Raw genomic sequence first — 26,442 nt, 5'->3', positions numbered from 1 at the left:
TGGAGAGCCATATACTGATATGGAGAAGACTAGAGAAAAGAGAAGGTTTGGACATAGAAAATGAGGATTAAGACATTAATTCTGTCCAAGTTAAGTTTGAGATGGTAAGGATATCATAACAGCAACTAGCATTTATGAAGATGTTACTATGTATGTTGGCACTCTTCAAAGTAGTATACCTGTATTAGCTCATTAACGCTCATTTCATTCTCCTAACAACTTGAGGTAGATATTATGACTAGTTTATAGATGAGGAAACTGAGTTACACAGAGGTTAACTCTCTCAGCCCCTATCACACAGTGAGTAGAAGAGGTTCAAAAACAACCACTCATAATCACTATAGACATCAAGCAGGCAGATGGATATATGTGTCTGGAGTCCTGCAGAGATTTCAGAACATACACATGAATATCATCAGTATACAGATTTTTAAAAACTATTAAGATTACTCAAGAACTGGAAATAATCAGTAAAAACCCTTGCCGAAGAATGAATGGAGGCTGGAGGGGATATAACACAAGAAAATGGATTAACCCCACAAAAAGATAGGAGGGCAAGAAGCTTATTGGAAGGTCAAAGACTAACAGGTATAGTCTGGGCATTTGACTACAACCACACCCAAATGGAAGGACTGAAACTTGGTGAGCACATCATCACTTTAAATTTGTGCAGCTTTATAAAAGAGCTCTAACTTGGAATTCTATGAGGAGCAAGCCTAGGACGATGTCATCCACCCTCATGTCCAGAGGCAGTTAGACTGATCTTATTACCTTTAGGACTTTACTTTCCTAATTCCTCTTTGTTCCCTTGAAAACAGGAAAAAGGGGGAAACAAGCCAGACGTCTTGGTCCTTGGCTTGTCCCTAAATATCCTTTGAGTAAAAGTACAGGGTGGGGCAAAAGCAGGTTTACAGACTTCTGCCCAAGATGAAGGCCTAGACAGACATGCTGCATCTCCCTCCACAACTAAGAAGGAATATAATTACCTCAAAACTAGAGACAACCAAAAGTTCCAGAAAATCGATTTGCATGGAAGTCCAGCAAACAAAGATAAAAAGAAGAAATACTCATCCGGACAGGTGCGACAGCTCTACCTAAGACAGAGGCAAACAAACACAGAAGCCTGTCAAGATGAGGAGACAGAGAAGTTTGGCCCAAAAGAGGGAATGGATCAAGGTTCCAGTGGGAGAACTAAGTGATGAGGAGATAGCCAATTTAACAAATGAGGAGATAGCCAACCTAACAGATGTAGAGTTCAAAACACTGGCGATAAAGATGTTCACAGACTTGACAGATTTGCTTAAGTATGGAAAACGCATAAGGGAAGAAGTAAAGGCTGTACTAAATGAAACAAAGGAAAACCCACACAAAAACCAATGGTGAAGAGAAAAAAAACTGGGGTTCAAATCAATGATTTGGAACAAAAGGAAGAAAAAAACAATCGGTACAAAGTGAGGAAACACGACTGAAAAAAATGAGGAGAGGCTTAGGAACCTCTGGCAGAACTTTAAACGTACCAACATCCAAACCATAGGGGTGCCAGAAGGAGAAGAGGAAGAGCAAGAAATGGAAAGTTTACGTGAAAAAATAATAAAGAAAAATTCCCCAAATTTGGCGAAGGAAATAGACATACAAGTCCAGGAAGCACAGAGTCCCAAACAAGCTAGACCCAAAGAGGATCACACCAAGACACATCATTATTAAAATGCCGAAGGTGAAAGATAAAAAGAGAGAATCTTAAAAGCAGCAAGAGAAAAGCAGAGTTACCTACAAGGGGGTGCCTATAAGACTATCAGCTAATTTCTCAAAAGAAACTTTGCAGGCAAGAAGGGACTGGCAAGAAGTATTCAATGGGATGAAAAGCAAGGACATACAACCAAGATTACTCTATCCAGCAAAGCTATCATTTAGAATGGAAAGGCAGATCAAGTGCTTCCCAGACTAAAGGAGTTCATCAGCACCAAGCCATTATTATATGAAATGTTAAAGGGACTTTTTAAGAAAAAGATGATCAACACTATAAACATTAAAATGACAATAAACTCACAACTATCAACAACAGACTCTAAAAAATAAAAACAAAATACAACTAAGCAAACAATCAGAACAGGAACAGAATCATAGGTGTGGGAATCATTTGGAGAGTTATCAGCTGGGAGGGGGAAGGGAGAGAAATGGGGAAATGGTGCAGGGATTAAGAAGCATGATTGGTTGGTACAGAATAGAGGGAAGTTAAAAATAATACAGGAAAGGGTGAAGCCAAAAAACTTATGTGCATGACCCATGGACATGAAACAAGGGGGATGGCATTGCTGGAGGGAAGAGGGGTACAAAGGAAAAAGAAATTGAGACTACTGTAACAACATAATCAATAAAACATACTTAAACAAAAAAAGCAGGTTTACAATTGTTCATATAGAAAATAATTAAATAATAAAACAAGAATAAACTGTGTTTCACAAACTCACAACTGTAAAACCCACTTTTGCCCCACCCGGTATAAATTATAAAAGTTAGTGAATGAAATAAGAATTTTCTAGTCCAAATTACTGCCACTGCTGCTACCATGATCATCATTAGCTAATACCTACCTAGGGCAGACAAGATATCAGGCACTATTTTAAGCACTATATATAACCTATTCAATTATATCAATTACTCAATAAAGTAGTATCAATTAAAAGCCACACTTCACTAAGTTAACAGAGAAGTACAGAACCTTGCCAAAGGTCAAACATAGTAAGTATCAGTGTAAGAATTGAAACATCAATCTGCCCTACCCCAAGACCATCCCATCCTATAACTCTTTCTCTGGCTGACCGACTTCACTTAGCATTATACCCTCTAGGTCCATTCCTTGTTGAAGATAAAAGACTTCATTCTTTTTGTATTGCTGAGTCATATATTCCATTGTACATATGAGGTCTGCCTCAAAAAAGTCCAACTATTGTTAATATAACAAGAACGGTTTGCACAGCATCGATGTAACCTGGCAGCCAAGGAGAGTGGACTGGAATACACATTCAGGAACAATGACAACTTCACTGTACTAGTCAGTGGGGTCGGTAGATGCAGTTGAGTGAGCATGTTATTCGAATGATTCAGAAGGTTGCAACTATGGGCAACTGGTGATTTGGCAGCTTCAACATGACAATGTGCCCTCTCATGCATCATATCTCATGAAGAGTTTTTTGGTGAACCATCATATAACCCAGGTGACTTAGCCTCCCTACAGCCCAGACTTGGCACCCTTCCGGCTTCTCTCAAAATTAAAATCACCTTTGAAAGGGAAGATTTCAGACCATTGATGAGATTCAAGAATATATGACGGGGCAGCTGATGGTGACTAGGAGAATTGTGTGAGATCCCAAGGTGCCTACTTTGAAAAGGACTGAGGTATCACTGTCCTATGCACAATTTTTCTTTTATCTTTTTCAATAACTGTCTGTTTTTCATATTATATGGCTGAATACCTTCTGGACAGACCTCATATATACACCACATCTTCTTTATCCATTTGTCTATCACTGGACACTTAGGTTGCTTCCATATCTTGGCTCTTATATATAATGTTCCAATAAACATAGGGGTGCATATGTCTTTTTAAATTAGTGTTTTGGGTTTCTTCAGATAAAAACCCAGTTGGAATTCCTGGGACCTTTGCTATTCTTTACCTAGTCCCTTGAGATGGAAGCTTAAATAATTATTTTCAATCATACTCTCTTTCTAATATATGTTTAAAATCAGAAATCACTGTTTTAAATACATCCTATAAGTTTTCATAATTTGTATTTTCATTAATGTTCAATTTAAAATATTATGATTTTATTGTGATTTCTTGCTTGACTCATGGTTATATAGAAGAATTTTGCTTAATTTCTTAACACCCAAAGACTGTCTACTTACAATATGCTAATTAGGTCAGTTGTTTTGAGAATGCTGTTCAAATTTTTGTTTTTGATTTCATGCCCGCTTATTTTGTTAGATACCAAGAGATACGTCTTAAAATCTGCAACTGTGATGAAGGACTTGTCTTGATCTGCTTTTGCTCTCCTTTTGGTTTATACATATTGAAATGAAGTCATTAGGTAACACAACTTCTATGATTATGTATTCCTATTGAACTAGCCCCTTTTATTGTTATGAAATGTGCCACTTTATCTCTAATAATACTTCTTGCCTTATAGTCTGCTTTGTCTAATAATGTAAATACATCATCTCTTTAAGTTAGAGTTGGCACAGTGTATCTTTTTCCCATCCTTTTACTTTCAACCTATGTGATAATATGGATGGATAATCACAAGCACAAATGTATATACTGTATTCTTCCATTTATCTAAAATTTAATAACAAGTAAAACTAAGGACAAAAAGAATAGTGGTTACCTCTCAGCAGTGGATAATGAGCAGAGAAGAGGCATGCAAGAAATCCATACACTTTAAATTTATACACTATATGGCTCACTATATGGTTTTATAGCTCAAGCTATTTTATTTGTTTTAAACCACGTTTTAAACTTTTTTTAAACCGAGGTATTACTGACATATAACATTGTATGAGGTGTAGAACATGTTGACTTGATACATTTAAATGTTGCTATATGATTACTACTGTAGTAGTGTTAATTAACATCTTTATTAAATCATATAGTTATCATTTCCTTTTTGTGGTGAGAACCTTAAGCTCTAGTCTCTAAGAACTTTGAAAACTATATTAGAAATGTTAACTATAATCATAATGCTCTTTTTTACATGTCCAGCACATACACATCTTCTAACTGCAAGTTTGAATCCTTTGCCCAAAATCTCAATTCCCCCACCCTCTAGCCCCTGGTAACCACCATTCTACTCTCTGTATCTCTAAATGTTTGTTCTAAACTCTGTTCCTTCCTATCTTTTCCATCTGAAAAAAAAAAAAATGCCATCTCAAGTTCACCCATCAGCTACAGCCAAAAGTCACTTTCTTACTTAAAATCCATCAATAAGGTCTACTGATTATTCCTCTAAAATATATCTCATAATCATCTGGACCTCCTCCAACTCTACTGCCACCATGCTTGTGGTTCAATTTACCTTACCATTCCACCTCAGCAGTTTTAAAAAGTTACCTAATTTTGATTTCCCAGCTTCCATTCCCATCCTCTGTTTTTCTTTCTCCTCACAGTAATCAAAGCAATCTTTTAAAAACAGTTACATCCTCGGTTTTAAAATATTTTCATGGCTCCCCATAACAATTTCAACAAAAGCCAAACTCATTTAACTTCATCTAGAAACTTGAAGAATTAACTTGTTTCCTATTCTCTGAATTCATTTTATGCCACTAGATCCATTCTCACTATAATCTAGTAACACTGGCCTCTTTTCAATTATTTTAACATATTAAAATATGTTAATATGTCCTACAATATTCATCATTTACTTAAGGTCATCTCTCAAAATTTGAGTTTCTAGGAAAGGTCCTCATGGATCTACAATATTTCACTAGTTTCTCTCATAGAACCCATTCATTTATTTGTAGCACATAGTCCCATTTATCTGTATTATACACATATACACACAGGTAGGTATGTATATATGTATAAACGTATGTATATGGAGAGCCAGGAACCTATTTGTCTATTTTATCACTGGATCATTTCAAACACCAAGCACAGGGTCTGACACACGCTCTGTGTTTAATAAACAGTTCCTGATCTTAATTCTGACTCTCACCTCAAGACCTAGGAGAAAGCATATTGCTCCACTAGACTTCATATTGCATTTGCCTTGGCTGGGGAAGTGTCTTAAATGGCAGGCTTAAACATCAAGTGGTTGAAAGGTTAAAGCCCACTGATTACAAATAAGAAATGGGCAAAATTATGAAATTTCCTTCCATAGGAGTTAAAAAGTTTCAATATATTTATTAGGAGCCAATGTTCACAAATACCTAATGGTGCATGAAGACATGAAGCCTCTATCAGGCCTCATGGATGTAGAGAAGACAAAAATTCAACAAACTACACAAATCAACTAGTGGGTTTAAGACATACTGATGCGATATCATTCTTTTACATCTAAAAAGGCAACTATAATGGACTGACATCAGGTTTACCTGTATGAAGAAATCAACAGAAACATCACCTAAGATAATAATATATTACAGGGTGGAATATGAATTTTAGTAGTAGCTCCTTTTAATGATGTCTCTAATTGTTACTGATGAAAAACCTCCACATCTACAAAGAGGACAGATAGTGTGGTATAATTAAGAACAAAACAGCATAAGCAATATGGAATTTACTGACCTTTACTCCATATTTTACTTTCCCGGCATAATGCTTTATGGTGAAAGCAGGCTCCATCACAGCTGGAAATTCAATGTAAGAATTATCTTCATGTTGATGCTTAAATTTGTCTAGCAGTGTTTGATTTGTAGCCTGTGGAAAGCTGAATAAAAAACACAGGCAAAAACACTAAAATAAGATGCTGCAGTTAGCAAATTACAGAGTTTTCACTTATATAATTCTCGTAACAAACTAAAATGTGAGTGCAACAAGAATTAAGTGTCCCTATTTTATAGATGAGGGGTCAAAGTTGTCATTTGCCCAAACTCATACTTTGAAAGAAGAACTGAGAAATTAATTCAGGTCTGTAGGAATTTAGCTTAAGTTGCATATGCTGTACTACTCTAAAACCCATAGAATAATAAACACCTAAAGACATATTGTTTGAGGACAAGAACTTCCAAAAAAGGAAATGATGACTCAATTTGAGTAAGTCCTTTAAATTCATAGTCATTGTTGTTTTATTTCTTCATATATAAATTAAGTAGAAATTTTCTTACCTATATCAGCTACTATATATTTATTATATTATAGCTAGTATTTCAAATATCAATGGGGTTGTATTCACTGATGAGCATTTCATATCCAGTAATCAAATAATAGTTATTACAAAGTAATTACATAACAGCAAATACAGGAATATAAAAGTTCAGAAGACAAAAACATCACTAGTCATTAGAAATAACAGAAAGGTTCACAGGGGTTATGGGAGTAAAGTATGAGCTAGATGTTAAAGGCTGGGTAGGAGTTGAAAATAAAATATTACTGAGAAAGGAGAGAGCAAGTATCTTTCAGAGAATAATTTCACTTAATAGCAGCTGAATGAAATAATGAGAAGTAATGTGACATGAGTCAAGATGCTGAATATGAAATCTAATGTGTAAAAATGATTCCAAAATTACAACAAAATGGTTAATTATGTATTGGAATCAGAAAGGAAAGTGGCCTTTGGTGTCAGTCATAGTTGTTATATAGCTTCTCAGCTGTCTGTAACCTTGGGCAAGCTAGGTAGGTAACCTTCTTTAAGAATGGTTTTCTAGTCCATAAAATGGGTACAATTAGGTATCACAGTGCTATTAGAATTAAATAACACTAACCAAACATCTAACCGTAGCTGGTATCCTATACGGATGACACAAATGTTATCTACTTTATTTTACCAGCATTGCCATTTTCTTAGTCATCTTGGCCTGCTTTTGCATTCAAATACTATCACTTCTGCAAAACATCACCATCTAGCTCTTCCATTCCATTTCAGAACTCTAAAGCCACTCTAGAATGAGCAACACTTTTAGGCTGTTAAACACTAGAGCAACAGACTGAATAATAGTTCCAGTGATTCTAATCTCACTTCAAGTCACCACATCAAGATTCAAAATAAATCTCCCTACAATAATAGTGCTTTAATCATATGCCTCCGCCCTGACTGCTGTGGGTCAGTGGATTGAGCATCGGCCTGCGAGCCAAGTGTCGCTGGTTCGATTCCCAGTCAGGGCACATGACTAGGTTGCACGTCAGGTCCCCAGTTGGGGGTGCGAGTGAGAGGCAACCACACAGTGAAAAAAAAAAAAAATGGAGAGAGAACAAAATGAACCTTGCTTACTTCACTTTTGTCTGGTTTCAGCATTGGTGTTACAGGTTCCTGCTGATCAAATCAGGGAGTCAGGCCATGGTTGTGTAGCATGAAATGGAACAAAAATCTTGTCTTTAGATGCCTTCAGCCTCTTGAGGTATACTATTTATGAGCCTTCCATGGAGGCCGCATCATATTTCTTGCCAATTCTAAGAAGGACTCTAGGATTTTATTTATGTATTTATGTATGTATGTATGTATTTTAGAGAGAGGGGAAGTGGGGAGAGAAAGAAACATCTATGTGTGAAAGAAACATCAGTAGGTTGTACCTTAACCGGGGGACTGAACTTGCAACCCAGGCATGTGCCCTGACCAAGAATCAAAGTGGTGACCTTTCGCTTTGTGGGACAATGCCTAACTAACTGAGCCACACTGATTTAGGATTTTTTTAAAAGGGAGGGGGAGAGACTTTTATCTAGATATCTGTTGATTGCCCATGGCTTGCTTTCTTTGTAATCTGAGAGAGCTGCTCTATGTGTTCTCTTTACTTCTAGAATTCAGTTTCCTGTCTTATAGGCTTTGATTGAAATATTAGCTCTATTGTTTACTAGTTGAATAACACTCAATAGTTTACGCGACCTCTCTGAATCTGTTTCTTCTTTGAAAATGATATTAATACCTAGCCCATAGAGTTATTGGGATTAAATACTATAATGTATGTACTGTGCTCAAGTTAATAATGGGGATTCGATAAATCAACTGTCTCACTGAAACAGAGCCCTAGTCTTAAGATATTTACAACCACTGTCTATTTCCTCCATTCACCTCTTGAGGTCAAAAAGGGATCTGGTTGAGCTGTCAGAGCTTAGTTGCTTTCATGTGGCTCGGTCTTCGTTTTCTGGCTGGTACCTAATGACTGCTCTTTGGCATTGCTTATTTTTTGTCAACTAAACTTCTGTATTCTGCCACTCTTGCAGTAGCATTTGACCTTAAAAAGAGGCTATTCCTATTAGGTGTTTACTAAGATAATGCTCTCATCAGAATTTAGACAGGATCTTTCTTTTTCCCTTTCTATCCTGTTTCTGATCCCTTTGGTCAGTTGTTTCTCTCAGAAAGTGAAACTCAATCTCCTAATAAGAGGATCCAGAATTTCCTCCCAAATTTCCAAATCCTTTCTCATAATCGCTGCTGTTTATGTTCTGATTCCTACAGAGCTTCCATTCCCAAAGGTCAACATATATTCTACTTCAATCTCAACTTCAGATATCAAATGTTACAGATGTAGTTAATGCTCTTAGATTCTTCCCCAGTCCAGTTTCAGACCGATAGTTGAAAGCCTCCACTGTTGCCACAGACGCTGGTTATGCCTAGATCCCAATACCTCTACCATTGGGACAGTTGTCCACTGCCATTCTCCTACTTCCTAGATCTCAAATATTTATCTTGATTTGTTTCAATGTAAGACTTATCATGGTGCTGGTTTTTGAGGGTGTCAGAAAACAACTTTCCCATGAGAAATTTTTAGCTCCCCAATGCCAGCGACAGCCTCCTCATGTGTGAGGAGTAGGAAAAGGAGACACCAAAGAGCTATGACACAGGAGTCTCTCCCTGGACAAGGGTGATGTTGAGCTGTTTAGTTGGGCAGACCAAGAGAAGAGCATCAGTATCAGGAGCCCCAATGAGCTGATGCTATAAAAAGCCAGCCTGTCCCTGGCTGATGTTCCTCAGTGGATTGAATGCCAGCCTGATAACCAAAAGGTTGCCAGTTCGATTCCCAGTCAGGGCACATGCCTGGGCTGTGGCGGACCAGGTCTCCAGTTGGGGGTGTGCAAGAGGCAGCTGAGCAACGTTTCTCTTGCACATCAATGTTTCTCTCCCTCTCTGCCTCCGTCCCTTCCCCTCTCCCTAAAAATAAATAAATAATTTTTTTTTAAAGGGCAGCCTATTCACAGAAGACCACACTGAGGTGCCTGACAACCTATATTTTTATCACCTGTAGGAGACCCCTGTAGACGTATAATAAGGACAAAGAAATTTATCTGGTGGTTGATTTCTGATGGTTGGAAACCAAGATGAAGTAAGATTGGAAAGATTGATTGCTAGAGTATGACCCTTCTCCTTTATTTTTTGTTGGTTGACAGCGCTTTAATATAGATTGACAGTTCTCTTTTTAAACATCATTATTAAGGAGCCTTGTGGAACTTGGAGTTTATAACATTTCTGTCAAAAACATGTTTTTGTTTTTTAATTTTATCTTTCTATTTTTAAGTATATTTTATTGATTATGCTGTTACAGTTGTCCCATTTTGTAATTTTATCTTTTAGTTATAATTTAAATTTCATATTATTTTGTATTCATTTCAGGTCTACAGCATAGTGGTTAAATAATCAAGTACTTTAAAACTGTTCTCTCCGATATTTTCAGTACCCACCTGGCACCACACATAGTTATTACAATATTATTGACTATATATATATTCCCTATGCTGGCCCTGGCTGGTTTAGCTCAGTGGATTGAGCGTCGGCCTGCGAGCTAAGTGTCGCTGGTTCGATCTTCCAGTCAGGGTACATCAGAGAAGGAAAACTCTGACTCCAAAAAACCTCCACTGCCTTGCGGCATACCTCTTCAGGGGAAAGGCTAAGGGAGTAAACCCTGACAGAAAATCCGGAGCCGGAGTCCCTAAGGCGGTTTGACGTTGTAGTCAACACCGGCAACTCCTGCGGCGCACCTGAAGCCAAGCTGTATTGACTCCGTCTTTCCCTTGGACCCTTCAGCTGCGAAGAGAGGGGGGGTCTGCTGCATGGGCAACAGCAGACCCTCCATATTACCCTGCCCAGGCTCTGTAGCTTCAGCGTCATCGCAAGATGTCGATTCAACACGGGAGGAGACAGATACCATGCCACTCCCGAGTCGGACTGCACAGCCATTCTCGGCGGTGCAGATGGACTCTTGGGAAGCTACACCATCGTCTCTCGAGACGGACGGCTGCCGACGACGACGAATCATATGCCTCCCCTACTCAGGAAAATTTAAGGATCACCAAGACACACACAGATGGAATCTAAGCTCCTAAGCCTAGACCACCCCAACCGCTGCAAACCTATGCCTTACTACTGAGATAGGACAGTAAGAAGCTAGGAAAATTCCTTGGCAAGTGAAATAGGGAAACTGAGACAGATAGCTGAACACAATGGCCGAGCAATTAACAGCCAGGTGCAGACGGTCACCAGGAGAGAAGGCCTCCAGTGCCTGGCAGGGGGCAAAACTGGGAAAACAAGCACATCATCTTCACGGTAACCTTTACTCTCCTGGCTTTCCCTGCCTGGAGATGACATCAAGATCTCAATTGTGTTCCAGCTGAATGTTTTTTAAAATCCCACAATACAATGAGGCTGCGATAAGTGAACCGCAATATAGAGAGGGACTACTGTACCAGTAACACAACTCCACAACAGAACGCTTCTCTTCAGTAAAGATGCTCACCTCATTTTGTCTAGGTAAGGGTGTATTTACTTTCTAATCCTCTGATAATCAAAAAGCATGTCATTTCTTTTTCTCCTACTGTTAAATGAAGGAAAGAAATATTCAAAGAAAAAAGGACAGACATGAGAACAGTTTGTATTCCAAAGAGGGAAAGATGGAAAGCTCTCCACATGTACCGTATTAAAGGAACATTTGTGGATACATATTACGTTATGAAGCAAAACAGCTTGGAACAGAAACAAATCAGACATTATTGCCCATACCAAAGCTCTTCATCTAGAATTCCCCCAAAAGCTATCTGCAAGGGGAGACTTAGAATTTCTATGCATATATTGTATAAAGTAACCCTGGAACTTTCAAAATTACCAATGCCTGGATCCCACCTCCTGTGGTTCTATAGAATTGAAGCTAGGTGATGCCACATCAGTATTACAGTAGTCCCTCTCTGTATCGTGGTTCACTTATCGCGGCCTAACTGTATCGCGGGATTTTTTTAATATTTTAATTATTTATCGTGGACTTTTCGCTATATCGCGGAATTTTGCGGTACTGTATACGTATGTTGTTAAAGTTACATAGGTTTAAGAGTTAGAATATGTTTAAGAATATAAGTAGTGTTTATAAAAGTGTGGAAAAGGTTAATAAGGGAGTGGGAAAGGTTAATAATGGACTGGGAACGGTTTATAAGTGTGTGGGAAGGGTTTATAAAGCCTTAAAATATATATAAATATTGAAATAAATGTAAGGTTCCTACTTTGCGGATTTTCACCTATCACGGGGGGTGGGGGGGCCGTCTAGAATGTAATACCCGCGATAAGTGAGGGAATACTGTACTTATAGGTGACCCAGGTAATTCTTATGAGCAGGCAAGGCTGACAGCTCGCTGTCACTAATGAATGATCTGCCCTTTTTTTTTGAGATTATAAGTCTTTTAATCACTATCATTATCTAATACTGATATAAATATCTTTCAAAGCTCTCAACTCCTACTCCATAATGATTTGAATTCCATTTTCTGTAATTCCCATACTATATGTCAGGCCTGAGGACCCTTGTAAACCATCCAATTTACTCTGCCAATCTCTTATCAATTGAGAGTTTTCTGTTTCACATCTGTGTAAAGTTTTGTGCACATGAAAAACTATTTGCAGCTATCTGGTTCATTACAATAGCTAAAATCATAAAGATTAAAACTTACGTTTTCTCATGTCTTTACATTCAATTTATAAACTGTGTCACGCTATTTATAAAAATAGCAATTCTATCTCAAAAGAAAAGTAAATAAATTGTACTTTCACTTTGAATTATGTAAAATTATTAATTTAATAGATTAAATCCCACTAAAGAGAACAGCTGATTCGTAAATTAATTAAATTATCTCAACATTTTGTGATGGTTTTTGATGTGTGAAGCTGTGAAGAGATTTTACAGATGTTAACTAGCATCTTTTTTTTAAAGTATATTTTACTGATTATGCTATTACAGTTTTCCCAACTTTTTACACTTTGCCCCTCTATGCTCAGTACCTCACTTCCCTCCAGCAACCCCCTCCCTTAGTTCATGTCCATGGGTTATACATATAAGTTCTTTGGCTTCTGCATTTCCTATAGTATTCTTAATGTCCCCCTGTTCATTTTGTGTCTACCATTTATGCTTCTTGATCCCTGCACCTTTTCCCCCATACTCCCTATCCCCCTTCCCCACTGACAACCCTCCATATGATCTTCATATCTATGATTCTGTTCTGGTTCTAGTTGTTTGCTTAGTTTGGTTTTTTATTTTATTTTTTAGATTCATTTGATGACAGTTATTCACTTGTTGTCATTTTACTGTTCATAGTTTTGATTTACTTCTTTTTCTTAAATAAGCCCCTTTAACATTTCATACAATAATGGCTTGGTGATAAGGAACTCTTTTAGCTTTACCTTGTCTGGGAAGCACTTGATCTGCCCTTCCATTCTGAATGACAGCTTTGCTGGACAGAGTAGTCTTGGTTGTAGTCTTTGCTTTTCATCACATTGAATACTTCTTGCCAGTCTCTTCTTGCCTGCAAAGTTTCTTTTGAGAAATTAGCTGATAGTCCTATAGGCAGCCCTTTGTAGGTAACTCTCTGCTTTTCTCTTGCTGCTTTTAAGATTCTCTCTTTATCTTTCACCTTTGGCATTTTAATTATGATGTTTCTTGGTGTGTTCCTCTTTGGATCTAGCTTGTTTGGGACTCTGTGCTTCCTGGACTTATATATGTCTATTTCCTTCACCAAATTTGGGAAGTTTTCCTTCATTATTTTTTCACATAAGCTTTTCATTTCTCGCTCTTCCTCTTCTCCTTCTGGCACCCCTATGGTTTGGATGTTGGTACGTTTAAAGTTGTCCAGAGGTTCCTAAGCCTCTCCTCATTTTTTCCCTCATTCTGTACTGGTTGAGTGATTTTTCTTCCTTATGTTCCAAATCATTGACTTGAACCTCAGTTTCCTTCCCTTCACCATTGGTTTTGTGTAGATTTTCCTTTGTTTCACTTAGCGTAGTCTTCACTTCTTCCCTTATGTGTTTGCCGTACCCAAGCATATCTGTCAAGCCTGTGAGCATCTTTATCACGAGTGTTTTAAATTCTGTGTCTGTTAGGTTGTCTATCTCCTTGTCGCTTAGTTCTCCCACTGGAACCTTGATCCATTCCCCCTTTTCGGCCATACTTCTGTGTATCCTCATCTTGACAGGCTCCTGTGTTTGTTTGCCTCTGTGTCTGAGGTAGAGCTGTCACCCCTATTACATTGTAAGGGGTGGAGCTTTAGGTATTCATCAGTACAGGGTGACCCATTTCACTATGCTGTGGTGCTATATGTGGGGGAGGGGTCAGAAAGGGAACAATTTCACTTGCTCAGCACTTGCCCCTTTTCCAGGCACTTCACCCATTTCCATATAGGACTGGCATGCCTCTCTAGCTGTTGCCCTGGCTATCGTTCCCAGAATGGGTGGGTCTGTGGATGTTCTAGGGCTGTGGGGACCCTTTAAACAAGCAGACTCTGCTGAGAGACTGGCAGTTTCTTCCTCCGCCCCGACCTGCACTGGTTTGCACAGTCAGAAGCTATGAGGCTTGATTTCCGTGTTGCTGGGACTGTGAGCTGCACAGTCTGGTCAGGAGCTGGGGACACTCCCCAGGTGTCCCTCCCCACTTTTTAAAATGTGTGACTGCGCTTTCTGCTGACCTGCAGCTGCTGCCACCACATTGTGCCCTTTTCACCCTGGCTCCACCCTCTCACCTGTCTGGATAAGTATTTCTTCTATCTTTGTTTGCTGGACTTCCATGTAGCTTGATTTTCTGGAATTTCTGCTTGTCTCTAGTTTTGAGATAGTTGTATTCCTTCTTAGTTGTGGAGGGAGACCCAGTGTGTCTGTCTAGGCCTCCATCTTGGCCAGAAGTCCTGTTTTTTGCTTCTGTATATTCCAAATAATTGATCTGGTTCTTGGTTTCATCCACTCTACTTTTGTTTCCCTGTAAATTGTTCTTTATTTCAATTAGTGAATCCTTTGTTTATGGCTGAATCTTTTTTACACTGTTGAGTCCGAAGTTCCTTGAGCATCCTTATAACCAGTGTTTTGAACTCTGCTTCTGATAGGTTCTTCATCTCAATTTTGTTTAATTCCTTTTCTGAGTTTTGTTCTGTTCTTTTCATCTGGGCCATGTTTCTTTTTCTCCTCAATTTGGCTGCCCCCTGTGACTGTTTCTATGTATGAGGTAGAGCTTCTACGATTCCCTGTCTTGGTAGCAGGCCTAATGTAATAGGTGTCCTGTAAGGTCCAATGGCACAGCCTCCCCTATCACCCAAGCTTGATACTCAAGATGTGCCCTTTGCCTGGACTGAGTACAACCTCCTTTTGTAATTGAGGATTGATTGCTGTTGTCTGGTCAATGAGAGGGATTTACCCAAGATAGTCAGCTGAAAGAACTGGAATGGACCACTGACCACCAACCTCTGCCCTCCATGGAGGATCATCTGTGTAGGGGCAGGGTGGTGGTGCTCCAACGTGGTCTGCAGCTATCTACTAAGTACACAAACTTTGCTGTTTACCAGGGGGTATTGGCAAAGGTGAGCCCCCACCTGTGTTCTGCCTAGGGCAATCCTGCATGAGCGATAAAGCAATCTGCATATGGCTGCTACTTGTGCTGGGCTTGGTGGTTCCTAAGCAAAGCCAAGTTGTAAGCCTAGGCTGGCTCCTACTAGTGCTGGGCCTAGGGCCACTTAGCAAGAAGTAGAGTGAGGGGGGGGGCACGGCCCTGGGAGCTCACTGAGGCCAACTGCTGCTTGTTTGAAAGGATTCAGGAAATTGTGAAGCATGAGCTGAGACCAGCCATTCATATGGAAAAGCCACTGTTAACAGCTTGTGTGGGCCCAGAAGTTGGGTGGTATGAAGCCTCAGGGAATCTCCAGGGCAGGGCAAACAGTGTTAGCCAAATTGATGGAGTGTCAGATATGGCACACACCTGCCAGCTCTGTGGCTCTGCTGGGGGAGGATTCAGAAAAGAGACAATGGCCTCTTTTCTGTCTGGTAGAATGCGGTCCCCCAACTCTCACCTTGATGCCAGACACTTCAGTTCCTCCCTATGTCACTGTTGCCTTTCAAGCTGCTACTGTGGTGCTGAAGCTCAGGGGGAGTGGGTATGGGTAAGTCTGTGTGTGGGTTCTTTAAGAGGAACTGCTTGGAACTCCAGACGTTTCTTCCACTGACTCAATCCCCACTGGATTTTGCAACCAGAAGTTATGGGGACTGTCTTCTTGGCACTGAAGTCAGGGCTGGGGAGCCTGTTGTGGGGTTGGGACCCCTTGCTCCCAAGATAGTCCTCCCACTATTTTATCCACATGTGGATGTGGGACCAGCCCATTTCGCATCTCCACCCCTTCTGCATGTCTGGATGTAGTTTCTTTAATTCCATAGTGTTCAGACTTCCATTAAACTCGATATCTGATGGTTCTGAGTGATGGCTGTCCTGTAGTTTAGTTGTAATTTTGATGTGGTTATGCGAGGAAGCAAGCCATGTTTGCCAACACCTCCATCTTCACCAGAAGTCTAGAACCCAGTCATAAATTTTAGACTGTCCTACACAAACATGATGTATGAAAGTGCTATCTATGATAGCAAATCCCCAATATTTTATGTCCTAATTTAAAGTGGTATAATATTAAGTTAGGTATCGGGTAATTTAATTGAATATCTAAAAAGTCACAGAAAATCCATACACTCTCCTTCACTTCGGTTTCTCCAATTTTAAATGTCCTTTCCCTTAGGATAATATAACTATAAGTAATACTTTATAGAGAACTGAGAATACTCTGGTGGATGTTATGTGAAGCTTTATTTCTGAAGCTCAGAGATAAGTTTGGTTATTGAATAGAATTAACAAGGGATGGGTAAATATTTAGCAAATGTTGCCACTTACCGTAACAGAGCAGAGGAGAGCTCCCCAAAGTCCCCACAGCTCATGGTTGAGAGGATGGTGAAAGAAGATAGTACAGCTTTTAAGGTACTCTGCATATCTACAGCAAGTTGGTAAAGAGAATAGCTGAGCTGGAGCCCAGGGCAAAAGGGTGGATGATAGGTTTAAGATACTGGCCTCTTCTGAAGGGAAGCTATGCTCCCCCAAGGTAAAAGGGCGAATGATAGTCTTAAGATACTTCTCATAACAATGACATATGGTGCTCTGGGTCAGCATTTAAAATTAGGGAGAGCCATGAGGATAAAAGGAGAGAAGCCAGGAGGTCTGAAAGGGTGTTGACGAGAGTCTGGCTAGGAGGTCTGCTGTGGAGGAAGAGAGCCATGATACAGCAGCTAGGAAGCTTTGTAGAAGAGGGCCATGTGGGCCGAGTACAGAAGAGAAGGAGCCATGAGCCAGAAGGGGATTCAGTCATGCTGCCTGTAGAGAACAAAGAGCTATGCAGTGTGTAGTGAAGCTGGTCTGTGCTGAGAAGGAAGAAGCAGCTATACAGCTTGTAGTCAGGATTTGGCCATGTGGCCTGAGCTAGTAGGAAAGCAGGCATGCTGCTCTTTGATCATGTCTGTACCAGCTGACTTCTACTCCACCACGGAGTCTGCCTTGCAGTCCCAGACTCTATCTGGACTCTTGGAACTTGGGACATATGGAAAAGACACTCTCTTAGGACTTGTGCCTTTCTTGGACTTCGCCATGATCCAGTTTAACATGGCACATGCTTTTCTGGACTATTATACGGAGGCTGACAACAATGTACCCCAGATCCTGAAGGAGAGAACTGACAGATAAGGGAAGTGCTGGGTCTCCGCGGGGGGGCAGGGGGGGGGGTTGGACAGGGCTCTGAGCTGAAGTGCTCCTAGCCCTCCCCGCTGCGGTTGGAATATTGTAAATAAAGACCTGTTTTTCTCATGCTAATTGTTGGGGCATACACCAACTGCCACTTGAACGAGCCCTGCTTTGCTGGGTAACATTACTACCTGCACAGTTATGGCAGCCTCATTACTCTATCATGATATGTTTTCAGTGAACATGAAAACAGCAAACACATCTCAAATATAAACTCAATTCAAGAAGAGAAGAATACACAAACAAAATAAATAAATGCCAACAAATTTAACATCAAGGTTAACTTTGTAGAAGAGATCTGGGAAAAAAAATTTTAATGAGTTAGTGCAGTCGATCCAATTTTCCTAGAAACACAAATACAACACACACATATAACATGCATAAAAGAAAAACTCTGGCTCCTTATTTGATAACGTAAGAAGAAAGCTTAGGACTTAAGACATAAAAAGCCCAAATGGCCTCTGACAAAATTGAAAAGAATCATACTCACTTGCTCTCTTCATCTAAAAGATGGAGCAGTCCTGTTGGTTTCTTGCTAATAAGATTTATACAACAGGTATTATCAATATAATCTATATTGTGCCAGCTGATACCTTCAGTTCTATATTCTTCCTAGGAAATAACAAATAAACAATTTATTCATCTTGCAGAAAATAATAGGTATATGATAATAAGCACTGAAAAAGATTTTAACAGGCTTTAAAAAAGTCTGAACTTTTTAAAATCACTGAAATACACAAAGACTGTAATTTCACTTGTATAAAATCCTGATACAGTGTGTGTCCATTTCCTTTAAAAAGTACACGCAACCAAATTTTTTGGTTAGAATCCTATTTAGGATACCACTCAGATCAAAATTTAGGGTTGAATTTGTTAATTTAGCCACCCTATCTGATGACTGCATTAAAGAAAAAGATAAAATGAAGAAGCCTTATTTCTCCCATGCAACTCTAAATCATCAAAACAGACCAAGTATTTGTTGCATTGTCAATAATAGGTTTAATAAAACAATGTCTGGGGAAAGTGGAAAACTATCACCTCCAGTGGTCCTTGATATAAATCATATAGAATTCAATTATACTTAACTTTGAGCAAAATAAAATCCTTAGAATATTTTCCAAAAAAACAAAGTTTCTAACTCCACAATTTAAAAACTCAAAGCTGAGACCTTGCGCAATGCATTCAAAACCCTCTTATAAAGCCCTCATTATTCTTTATTACTTCTCTGTACTGAAAAACATTCTTTTATTCATCACTGTGATGCTTTTACTTTTTAACTGTTTTCCAGAAAGATGCCCCTGAGAATCTAAGAAGATGAGTTTCTATATTGCAGGGATATCCTGGCACCATGAAAACATGTTCACATGATGGTTTTAGTATTCACTTGTAACACTTGCACACTTCTCTGGAAACATGGTGGTTTTGTGAAACGATGACTATCATTTTATCATTCTCTCTGTATTATTACATTTCTGTAAAGAAAAATGACCCTAATATAAATTATAATTATTCTAATTGGAAAAGGAAAATGCTTAACTTTTTCCTTTTAATTAAAATTTTCACAAGACTTCCAGTCAAGGTGGCAGAGTAGGTATATGCAGTGCTTTCACCTTCTCCCTCTCCCACATAAAAATTACAACTAAACTACAAAATGACTGATGGTTCTCATTGAGAACCATCTTTTGACTAGATGAACGGAAGTTGTATAGCCAAAGGTATACAGATGAAGCCATGTCAAGACCAGTAAGAAGGGCAGAAACACACACCAGGCTGGTCCCACACTCACATGTGGCAGGTAAAAATCAGCAGAAATCTCTTGGCTGCAGATATGCCTCTGAGGAAGAAGGCATCCCAGCCTCACACCACGATTCCCAGCTCAGAGTTTCAGGAAGAGAAGTCCCTATAACTCCTGACTGTAAAAAACCACGAGGGGTTGTGGCTGAGTGAGACGAAGGGCTTCTGAAGTCACAGGCATTCCTGTTAAAGGGCTTGCACACAGATTTACTCCCTGACAGATTCACAAGCTCTGAGCTCCAGCACTGGAGAAGCGACTCAAAACGTGTTAGAGAGAAACTGAATTGTCTGGCTTCAACGCAAGGTCTGGAGGAGCAGCTTTCTACCAGACAGAAGTGCTGGTAGACACCACTGTTCCTCTGTTGAGTGCTCCCTCTACCCAGCCTGCCTTCACGTTCAGGCCAGCTCCAAGTCTGAGTATCCACAATTTGGCTAACGCCCTTCCTGATGATCTCTGAGAACCCTTCCCACACAACTTACAAGCCCACCCAAGCCTTTTCTAGTGCTTTTCCATTCTGACAGCCTGCCTCTGCTAGCACTGTGGACTTACCTAAAATCTCTTCAAAGTTCACAAACCCCAGCCCTGACTGGGGTGGCTCAATGGATTGAGCGCTGGCCTGTGAACCAAAAGGCCACCAGTTCAATTCCCAGTCAGGCTATGTGCCTAGGTTGCAGTCCAGGTCCCCAGTTGTAGGGGTGCAAGAGGCAACCGATTAATGTTTCTCTCACATATTGGTGCTTCTCTCCCTATTTCTTTCCCTTCCTCTCTCTCTAGAATCAATAAAAAAAAATTTTTTTAAAGGAAATCTATTTGAATAATAATGGAAAACTTTCCTAGATTGAAGGAAATAGACATACAAGTCCAGGATGAGCCCAGTCCCAACCAAGATGAAGCCAAAGAGGCCCACAGCAAGCCACCTCATGATTAAAATATCAAAGGTTTAAGACAAAATCTTAAAAGCAGCAAGAGAAAAGCAATTGGTGATCTACAAAGGAGCTCCCATAAGACTGGTAATTAATTTCTCAATAGAAATGGTAAGCCAGAAAGGATTAGCATGAAACATTCAAGGTGAAGAAAAGTAAGGACCTACAACCAACATTACTCTAGTCAGCAAGGCTATCATTTAGAATCAAAGGACAAATAAAGAGCTTCCTAGACAAGAAAAAGCTAAAAGAGTTCATCACCACCAAACAAGTATTACAAAAAATAAAGAATATGAATAATAAAATGGCAATAACTGCATACCTATCAATAATTAAATGAAAATGAATTAAACAGTCCAATCAAAAGACAAAGGGTGGCCAAACAGATAAAAACACAAGACCCATACATATGCTGCCTACAGGAGATCCACTTCAGATTGTAAGACACACAAAGACTGAAAGTAAAGAGATGGAAAAAGATATTTCATGCATAGGAAAACAAACAAAAAAGCTGGGTTAGCAATATTTACATCAGACAAAACAAACTTTTAAACAAAGGCTATAACAAGAAACAAAGAAGGACCTGGCAATTCCACTTCTGGGTATTTATCCTAAGAAACCCAAAACACTAACTCAAAAAGACATCCCTATATTCATTGTAACATTATTTACAATAGTCAAGATATAGAAGCAACCTAAGTATCCATTGATAGACCAATGAATAAAGAAGATGGAATATGACTCAGCTTTAAAAAAGAATAAAATCTTGCCGTTTGCAACAACACAGATAACCTAGAATGTATTATGCTAAGTTAAAATCAGACAGAGAAAGACAAACATGATATGGTTTTGCTTATATGTGGAATCTTAAAAAATAAATGAACAAACAAAACAGAAACAAACTCATAGATACAGAAAACATTTTGATGATTTCCAGACTGGGGTTGGGGGTGGAGTGGGGAGGGAAATGGATAAAAAATGGGAAGGGATTAGGATGTGTAAATTATCAGTTATAAAAATAGCAATGGGGATATAAAATACAGCATAGGGAATGAAGTCAATAGTATTGTAATGACAACATATAGTGATAAATGGCTACTAGATTAATCAGGATGATCACTTCATAAGTTATGTAAACGTCTAGTCTTGGTGGAAGGGGTTGATGAAGAGCAGCTGGCAAGAAGACATCGCCAAGAAAAGGAGTGAGAATGCTGTTTCCAAGAATGACAAAAAGAGGAGGAAGCAACTTACTGAAGATGTTGCTAGATTGGAAGCAGAAATGGAACGGAAACATAGAGAGGAGCTGGAGCAGTTTAAACTGACTTCTAAAAATAGTAAATGAGATTCTGATGGTGTTAACATTTCAAACTTGGTTCTTGAGAATCAGCCACCTCGGCTATCAAGAGCATAAGAAATGGAACAAAAATGCTGCATTGGAAAAGGAGGAGAAAGAAAAGATAGTTGAAGCTGATACTGAGAAAGTGAAAATCTTGCTCAAATACTGGCAGCTAGACAGATGGAAATTAAACAAGTTCCACCTGATGGTCACTGTATATATAGAGATATCGAAGATCAACTGAAAAAAACAGGAATACCCTCTGATGTAGTTGCTTTAAGTAGTCAAAATGCTAAATATATGCAAAGCCATATGGAAGACTTTCTGCCATTTTTAACAAATCCCAATACAGGAGCTATGTAGACTCCAGAAGAGTTTGCAAAGTACAGTGATGTTTGCCCCAACCCAACCCCCGCTTCTCTAAAATCAATAAGCAGGTCCTCAGATAAGGATTAAAAAAAGAAAGAAATGAGACAAATTCAAAGGTAAGTAGGTATTGCCTCTCAGATTTAAACCTGTAAAGAATTACAGGTTAGCATCTTATTTGTGTATAATCTTAAAAGACCCAACAAACTGACATCTAAACCAAATGTTAACTACTTGCTGTTTCTTAAACTTCGGAATCGAATTTATACCATCATTTCTTGATTATTTTCGTAACTATAAATTTTCATATTCTTTGTTCTGTTTTCTCTTTCACTGCTCAGCTGCTTTGCTCTCCTTGCAGCTTTTCCCACTAAGATACAGTCTGTGACCTCTCTTATTCTTTAACTTGTACAAGTTGAAGGAGTAGCAATGTAAAGGGGGGCAAGGTCAAATTTACTTCAAATTCTTCCTCTTTTCCAATGTCTTCTAAGATCTTTCTATTTTTGCTTCATTTTCTAGGATTAAAAGAAAACCTTTTTTAACTTGTAATTTTGTTAGCCTTTTAATGTCATCTTTCCTTAAGTATTTGAGAATTTTTGTATTTATATGTATGAATAAAGTTGAAAGTCACTCTATGGGAGCCAAGGCTGCATAGTAAACATCAGTACACAATACTTTTTGGTGTGAATGATTTATCTAGCTCAGATTTTCAGGTTATTCCTAACAGTATTTTTTCTAAGAAGACAGTACTCATATATATATAAATGTGTCTGATAATTTGATATGTCAGAAAGTATAATGAAAATGACACCTTTTTGGATGGACCTATTTTTCTCCAATTAGAAATAACTAGTAACATTGAGAATAAAGTTTATAATATTTGAATTCTGCCTTCTGAATGCAACTAATTTTTACAGTTAAATGTCGGGTGTATGATATTAAAAATGGGCTACCAATCTCACATGCCTAGCAGATGATGTGGGAAGCTGGCCAACTAGAGCAAGTAAGTACTACATGAAGGTACTGTATTCTATTTCAAGAAATTAAAATCCATTCTGCCTGTCAAACAAAATATAATCTGAAGGCTGCCTGTTTTGTAATTCATAACCTGAGTTTTCTTGGGGGTTTGAAATTCATAAAATAATGAAATTATAAAATTCTAAACATCTTGGCTTCATTTTGAAGTAATTTGTTACTTTAAAATTAATAGATAAGGAGATCGAAGATGGCAGAGGAGTGAGGGGAGGCTGCGCTTGCTTGCTCCTGAGACCTGTTTATAGCTTAGGCTAATTGTAGACAAAGCACCTCAGTTAATATCTGGATACTGGCAGGAGTTGAGCCTCGGCGCTGCTGGCTCAGAGAAGACCGTCTGGGAGTGACCTGTCCGCTGTGTACAGCAGAGGAGAAAGGGGTGAGATGGGATTTCTGGCTGGCTTGGCTCCCTGAGCTGCAGCTGGAAGTAAGCAAAGATTTTTTTAGTGTCCCTAGATTTCCCGTGAGAGGAGTCGGGGTGGAGAGCGAGGTTCTGCCTGCCGGCAGACCAGGAGTGGGCCAGGTGGCGTCTGGCTCTGAGAGGCAAAAAACAGCGTTCTTTCGTCTGTCTGTGTTTTTGTTTTTGTTATTTTTTTCTCTTCTGATTGTTTTTTGCGGATAAGGGAGGAAAGGCTAGAGGTGGGGAAAGATTCTTGAGGAACACAGGCGCAGAAGTGCACTCACCAATACCCCAACCCGCCCCCAGGGTTGTGCAAGCTTGCACACAGAAGTGCCCAGGTCTGCCTGCCCAGGCCCAAAACCAGACCAGCAGCCTGCACGCAGAGGCGCCCCCGTACCGTGCACCCAGGCAAGGAACCAGGCAGCTGGCCAGCATGCAAAGGTGCCTCTGGTTTGCCAGCTCCAGCGCACAACCAGTCTGCCCACTGCTGGCCCCTAGTAAATGCAACCCACCCGCCACAGTGCACAACAGGTCACCCCGCCCCTGGCCTGCACAAGGGAGCACACTTGCCCCTGGCTGAGGCCAAAGGAGGGTGAAGTGAACTAGAGGCACTTTGTAAAAAATTCTGGGTGCTTGCTCTGGAGAAAGATCTGGGAGAGCAGTGGACTAGATCCCAGTACAGAATCATCCCCAGTGCTACGGGAGAAATCTCTTAAGCAGACTACTCCCCTCCAAGTGGCATCCGCAACAACTGTATACAAGAAGGTCACACAACAAAGGCAGGAAATAAAAGCAGGTCAATCTAAGAACAGAAGCAACTAGAAGAGCCACCAAAGATGGAGAGAAGGAGAAATAACACCCCAACAAAAGGAAAGGAGGAATTCCTAGAGAAAGGATAGATGAAACAGAGCCAAACAAACTATCAGACATGGAATTCAGAACAATGGTAATGAGAAACCACAATGAACTCAACAAACTCAGAGAAAACTACAACAAACTCCAGGGGAACTACAAAGAACTCCAGGGAAGCCACAAGGATCTTAGTAAGAACTACAGCAACATGAAAAAGGAGATAGAAACTATCAGTAAGAACCAGGAAGAAATGAAGAATTCAATTCCTGAACTGAAGAACACAGTAGAAGCAATCAATAAGAAGCGAAATGAAGCAGAGGACCAGATCAGTGAGCTAGAGGACAATGTAGAAAAATATTCCCAGAAAATACAACAAAATGAAAAAATACTGAAAAAGAATGAAGAGGGTTTAAGAGAGCTTCAGGACAATTTGAAATGCAACAATATCCGTATCATAGGGATACTAAAAGGAGAAGAGAAGGAGCAAGGGAGAGAAAACCTAATTGAAAGGTAACGAGAGAAAACTTGCCAAACATGAGGAAAGAAAAAGTCTCACAAGTACAGAAAGCACAGAGGGTCCCAATGAAGATGAACGCAACAAGGCCCACTCCAAAGCACATCATAATCAAAATGGCAACATTCAAAAACAGAGAGAGAATCCTAAAGACAGCAAGAGAAAAAAAGCAAATAACATACAAGGGAGCTCCAATAAGGCTATCAACTGATTTCTCAACATAAACACTATAAGCCAAAAGGGAATGGCAAAAAATATTTCAAGCAATGAAAAACAAAGACCTACAACCAAGACTACTCTACACAGCAAGGCTCTCTTTCAAAATGAAAAGTAAAATAAGGAGTTTCCCAGACAAAGGAAGACTAAAAGAATATATCTCCACCAAACCAGTATGGAAGACATGCTAAAGGGAATGCTTTAAGAAAGAGAAGAAAAAGAGAGAGGGACAGGAACACAGGTACAAAGGAAAATGAATAAATATCTGTCAATAACCTAAAATGTAAATGGATTAAATGCTCCAATCAAAAGACACAGGGTAGCGGAATGGATACAAAAACATGATCCACATATATGCTGCCTACAAGAGACCTACCTCAAAACAAAAGATATACACAAAATGAAAGTGAAGGGATTGAAAAAAAGTGTTTTAAGCAAATGGACACGAAAAAACAAGCTGGGGTACCAATACTTATATCAGACAAAACAGATTTCACAACAAAGGCCATAAAAAGAGACAAAGAAGGACATTTCACAATACTTAGGGGAATAATCCATCAAGAAGATATAACCCTGGTAAACACATATGCGCCCAACATAGGAGCACCCAAATATATAAGAAAAATCTTGGAAGACTACAAGAAAAACATCAACAGCAACACATTCACAGTACAGGGCTTTAAACACTCCACTGTCAACAATGGACAGATCGTCAAAGCAAAGAAACACCAAGGATATTGAAGGTTTGAACAACACTCTAGATCAAATGGACTTAGAAGATATATATAGAATTTTTCACCACAAAGAAGCAAAATATACATCCTTTTCAAGTGCACATGGAACATTTTCAAAGATAGACCACACAGTAGGAAACAAAACAAGTCTCAACAAATTCAAGAAAGTTGAAATTATATCAAGCATCTTCTCAGATCACAAAGCCTTAAAACTGGAAATCAACCTCAAGAAAAAAACTCAAAGACAAACTCATGGAGAATGAATAACATGTTATTACATATTGAATGGGTTAATAATGACATCAAGTAAAAAATCAAGAAGTTTCTGGAAACAAATAATGAACTCACAACATCCCAAAACCTGTGGGACACAGCAAAAGCAGTCTTGAGAGGAAAGTTCATATCAATACAGGCCTACCTAAAAAGGATAGAAGAATCTCAAATAAAAAATCTAACCTGACAGCTACAAGAACTAGAAGAACAACAACAAAGCCCAGAGCGAGCAGAAGGAAGGAAATCATCAAGATCAGAGCAGAATTAAATGAAATAGAGATTAAACAAACAC

The 26,442-nt window shown here is 39.2% G+C and overlaps 1 protein-coding gene and 1 pseudogene across 1 annotated transcript in view; one reads left to right on the top strand and one right to left on the bottom strand.

Annotated features, from left to right (window-relative positions):
- MYO9A (myosin IXA) overlaps positions 1 to 26,442 on the bottom strand; it is a 309,544-nt gene that overhangs the window by 157,398 nt on the left and 125,704 nt on the right. The window contains exons 12-13 of the mRNA XM_090270072.1: positions 18,200 to 18,321; positions 6,284 to 6,425 (exon numbers count right to left, since the gene is read on the bottom strand). Coding sequence (XP_090126198.1) covers positions 6,284 to 6,425; positions 18,200 to 18,321 — 264 coding nt within the window. The remainder of the gene's footprint in view (positions 1 to 6,283; positions 6,426 to 18,199; positions 18,322 to 26,442) is intronic.
- Positions 19,400 to 22,219, top strand: LOC150015725 (deubiquitinase OTUD6B pseudogene; annotated as a pseudogene).

The sequence above is a fragment of the Furipterus horrens genome, unplaced genomic scaffold (assembly GCF_987537825.1).
Source record: "Furipterus horrens unplaced genomic scaffold, mFurHor1.1.pri manual_scaffold_3, whole genome shotgun sequence".
NCBI classification, from domain to species: Eukaryota; Metazoa; Chordata; class Mammalia; order Chiroptera; family Furipteridae; genus Furipterus; species Furipterus horrens.
Note: the sequence above shows the minus strand (reverse complement) of the source record. Positions and strands in the feature narration are given on the sequence as shown.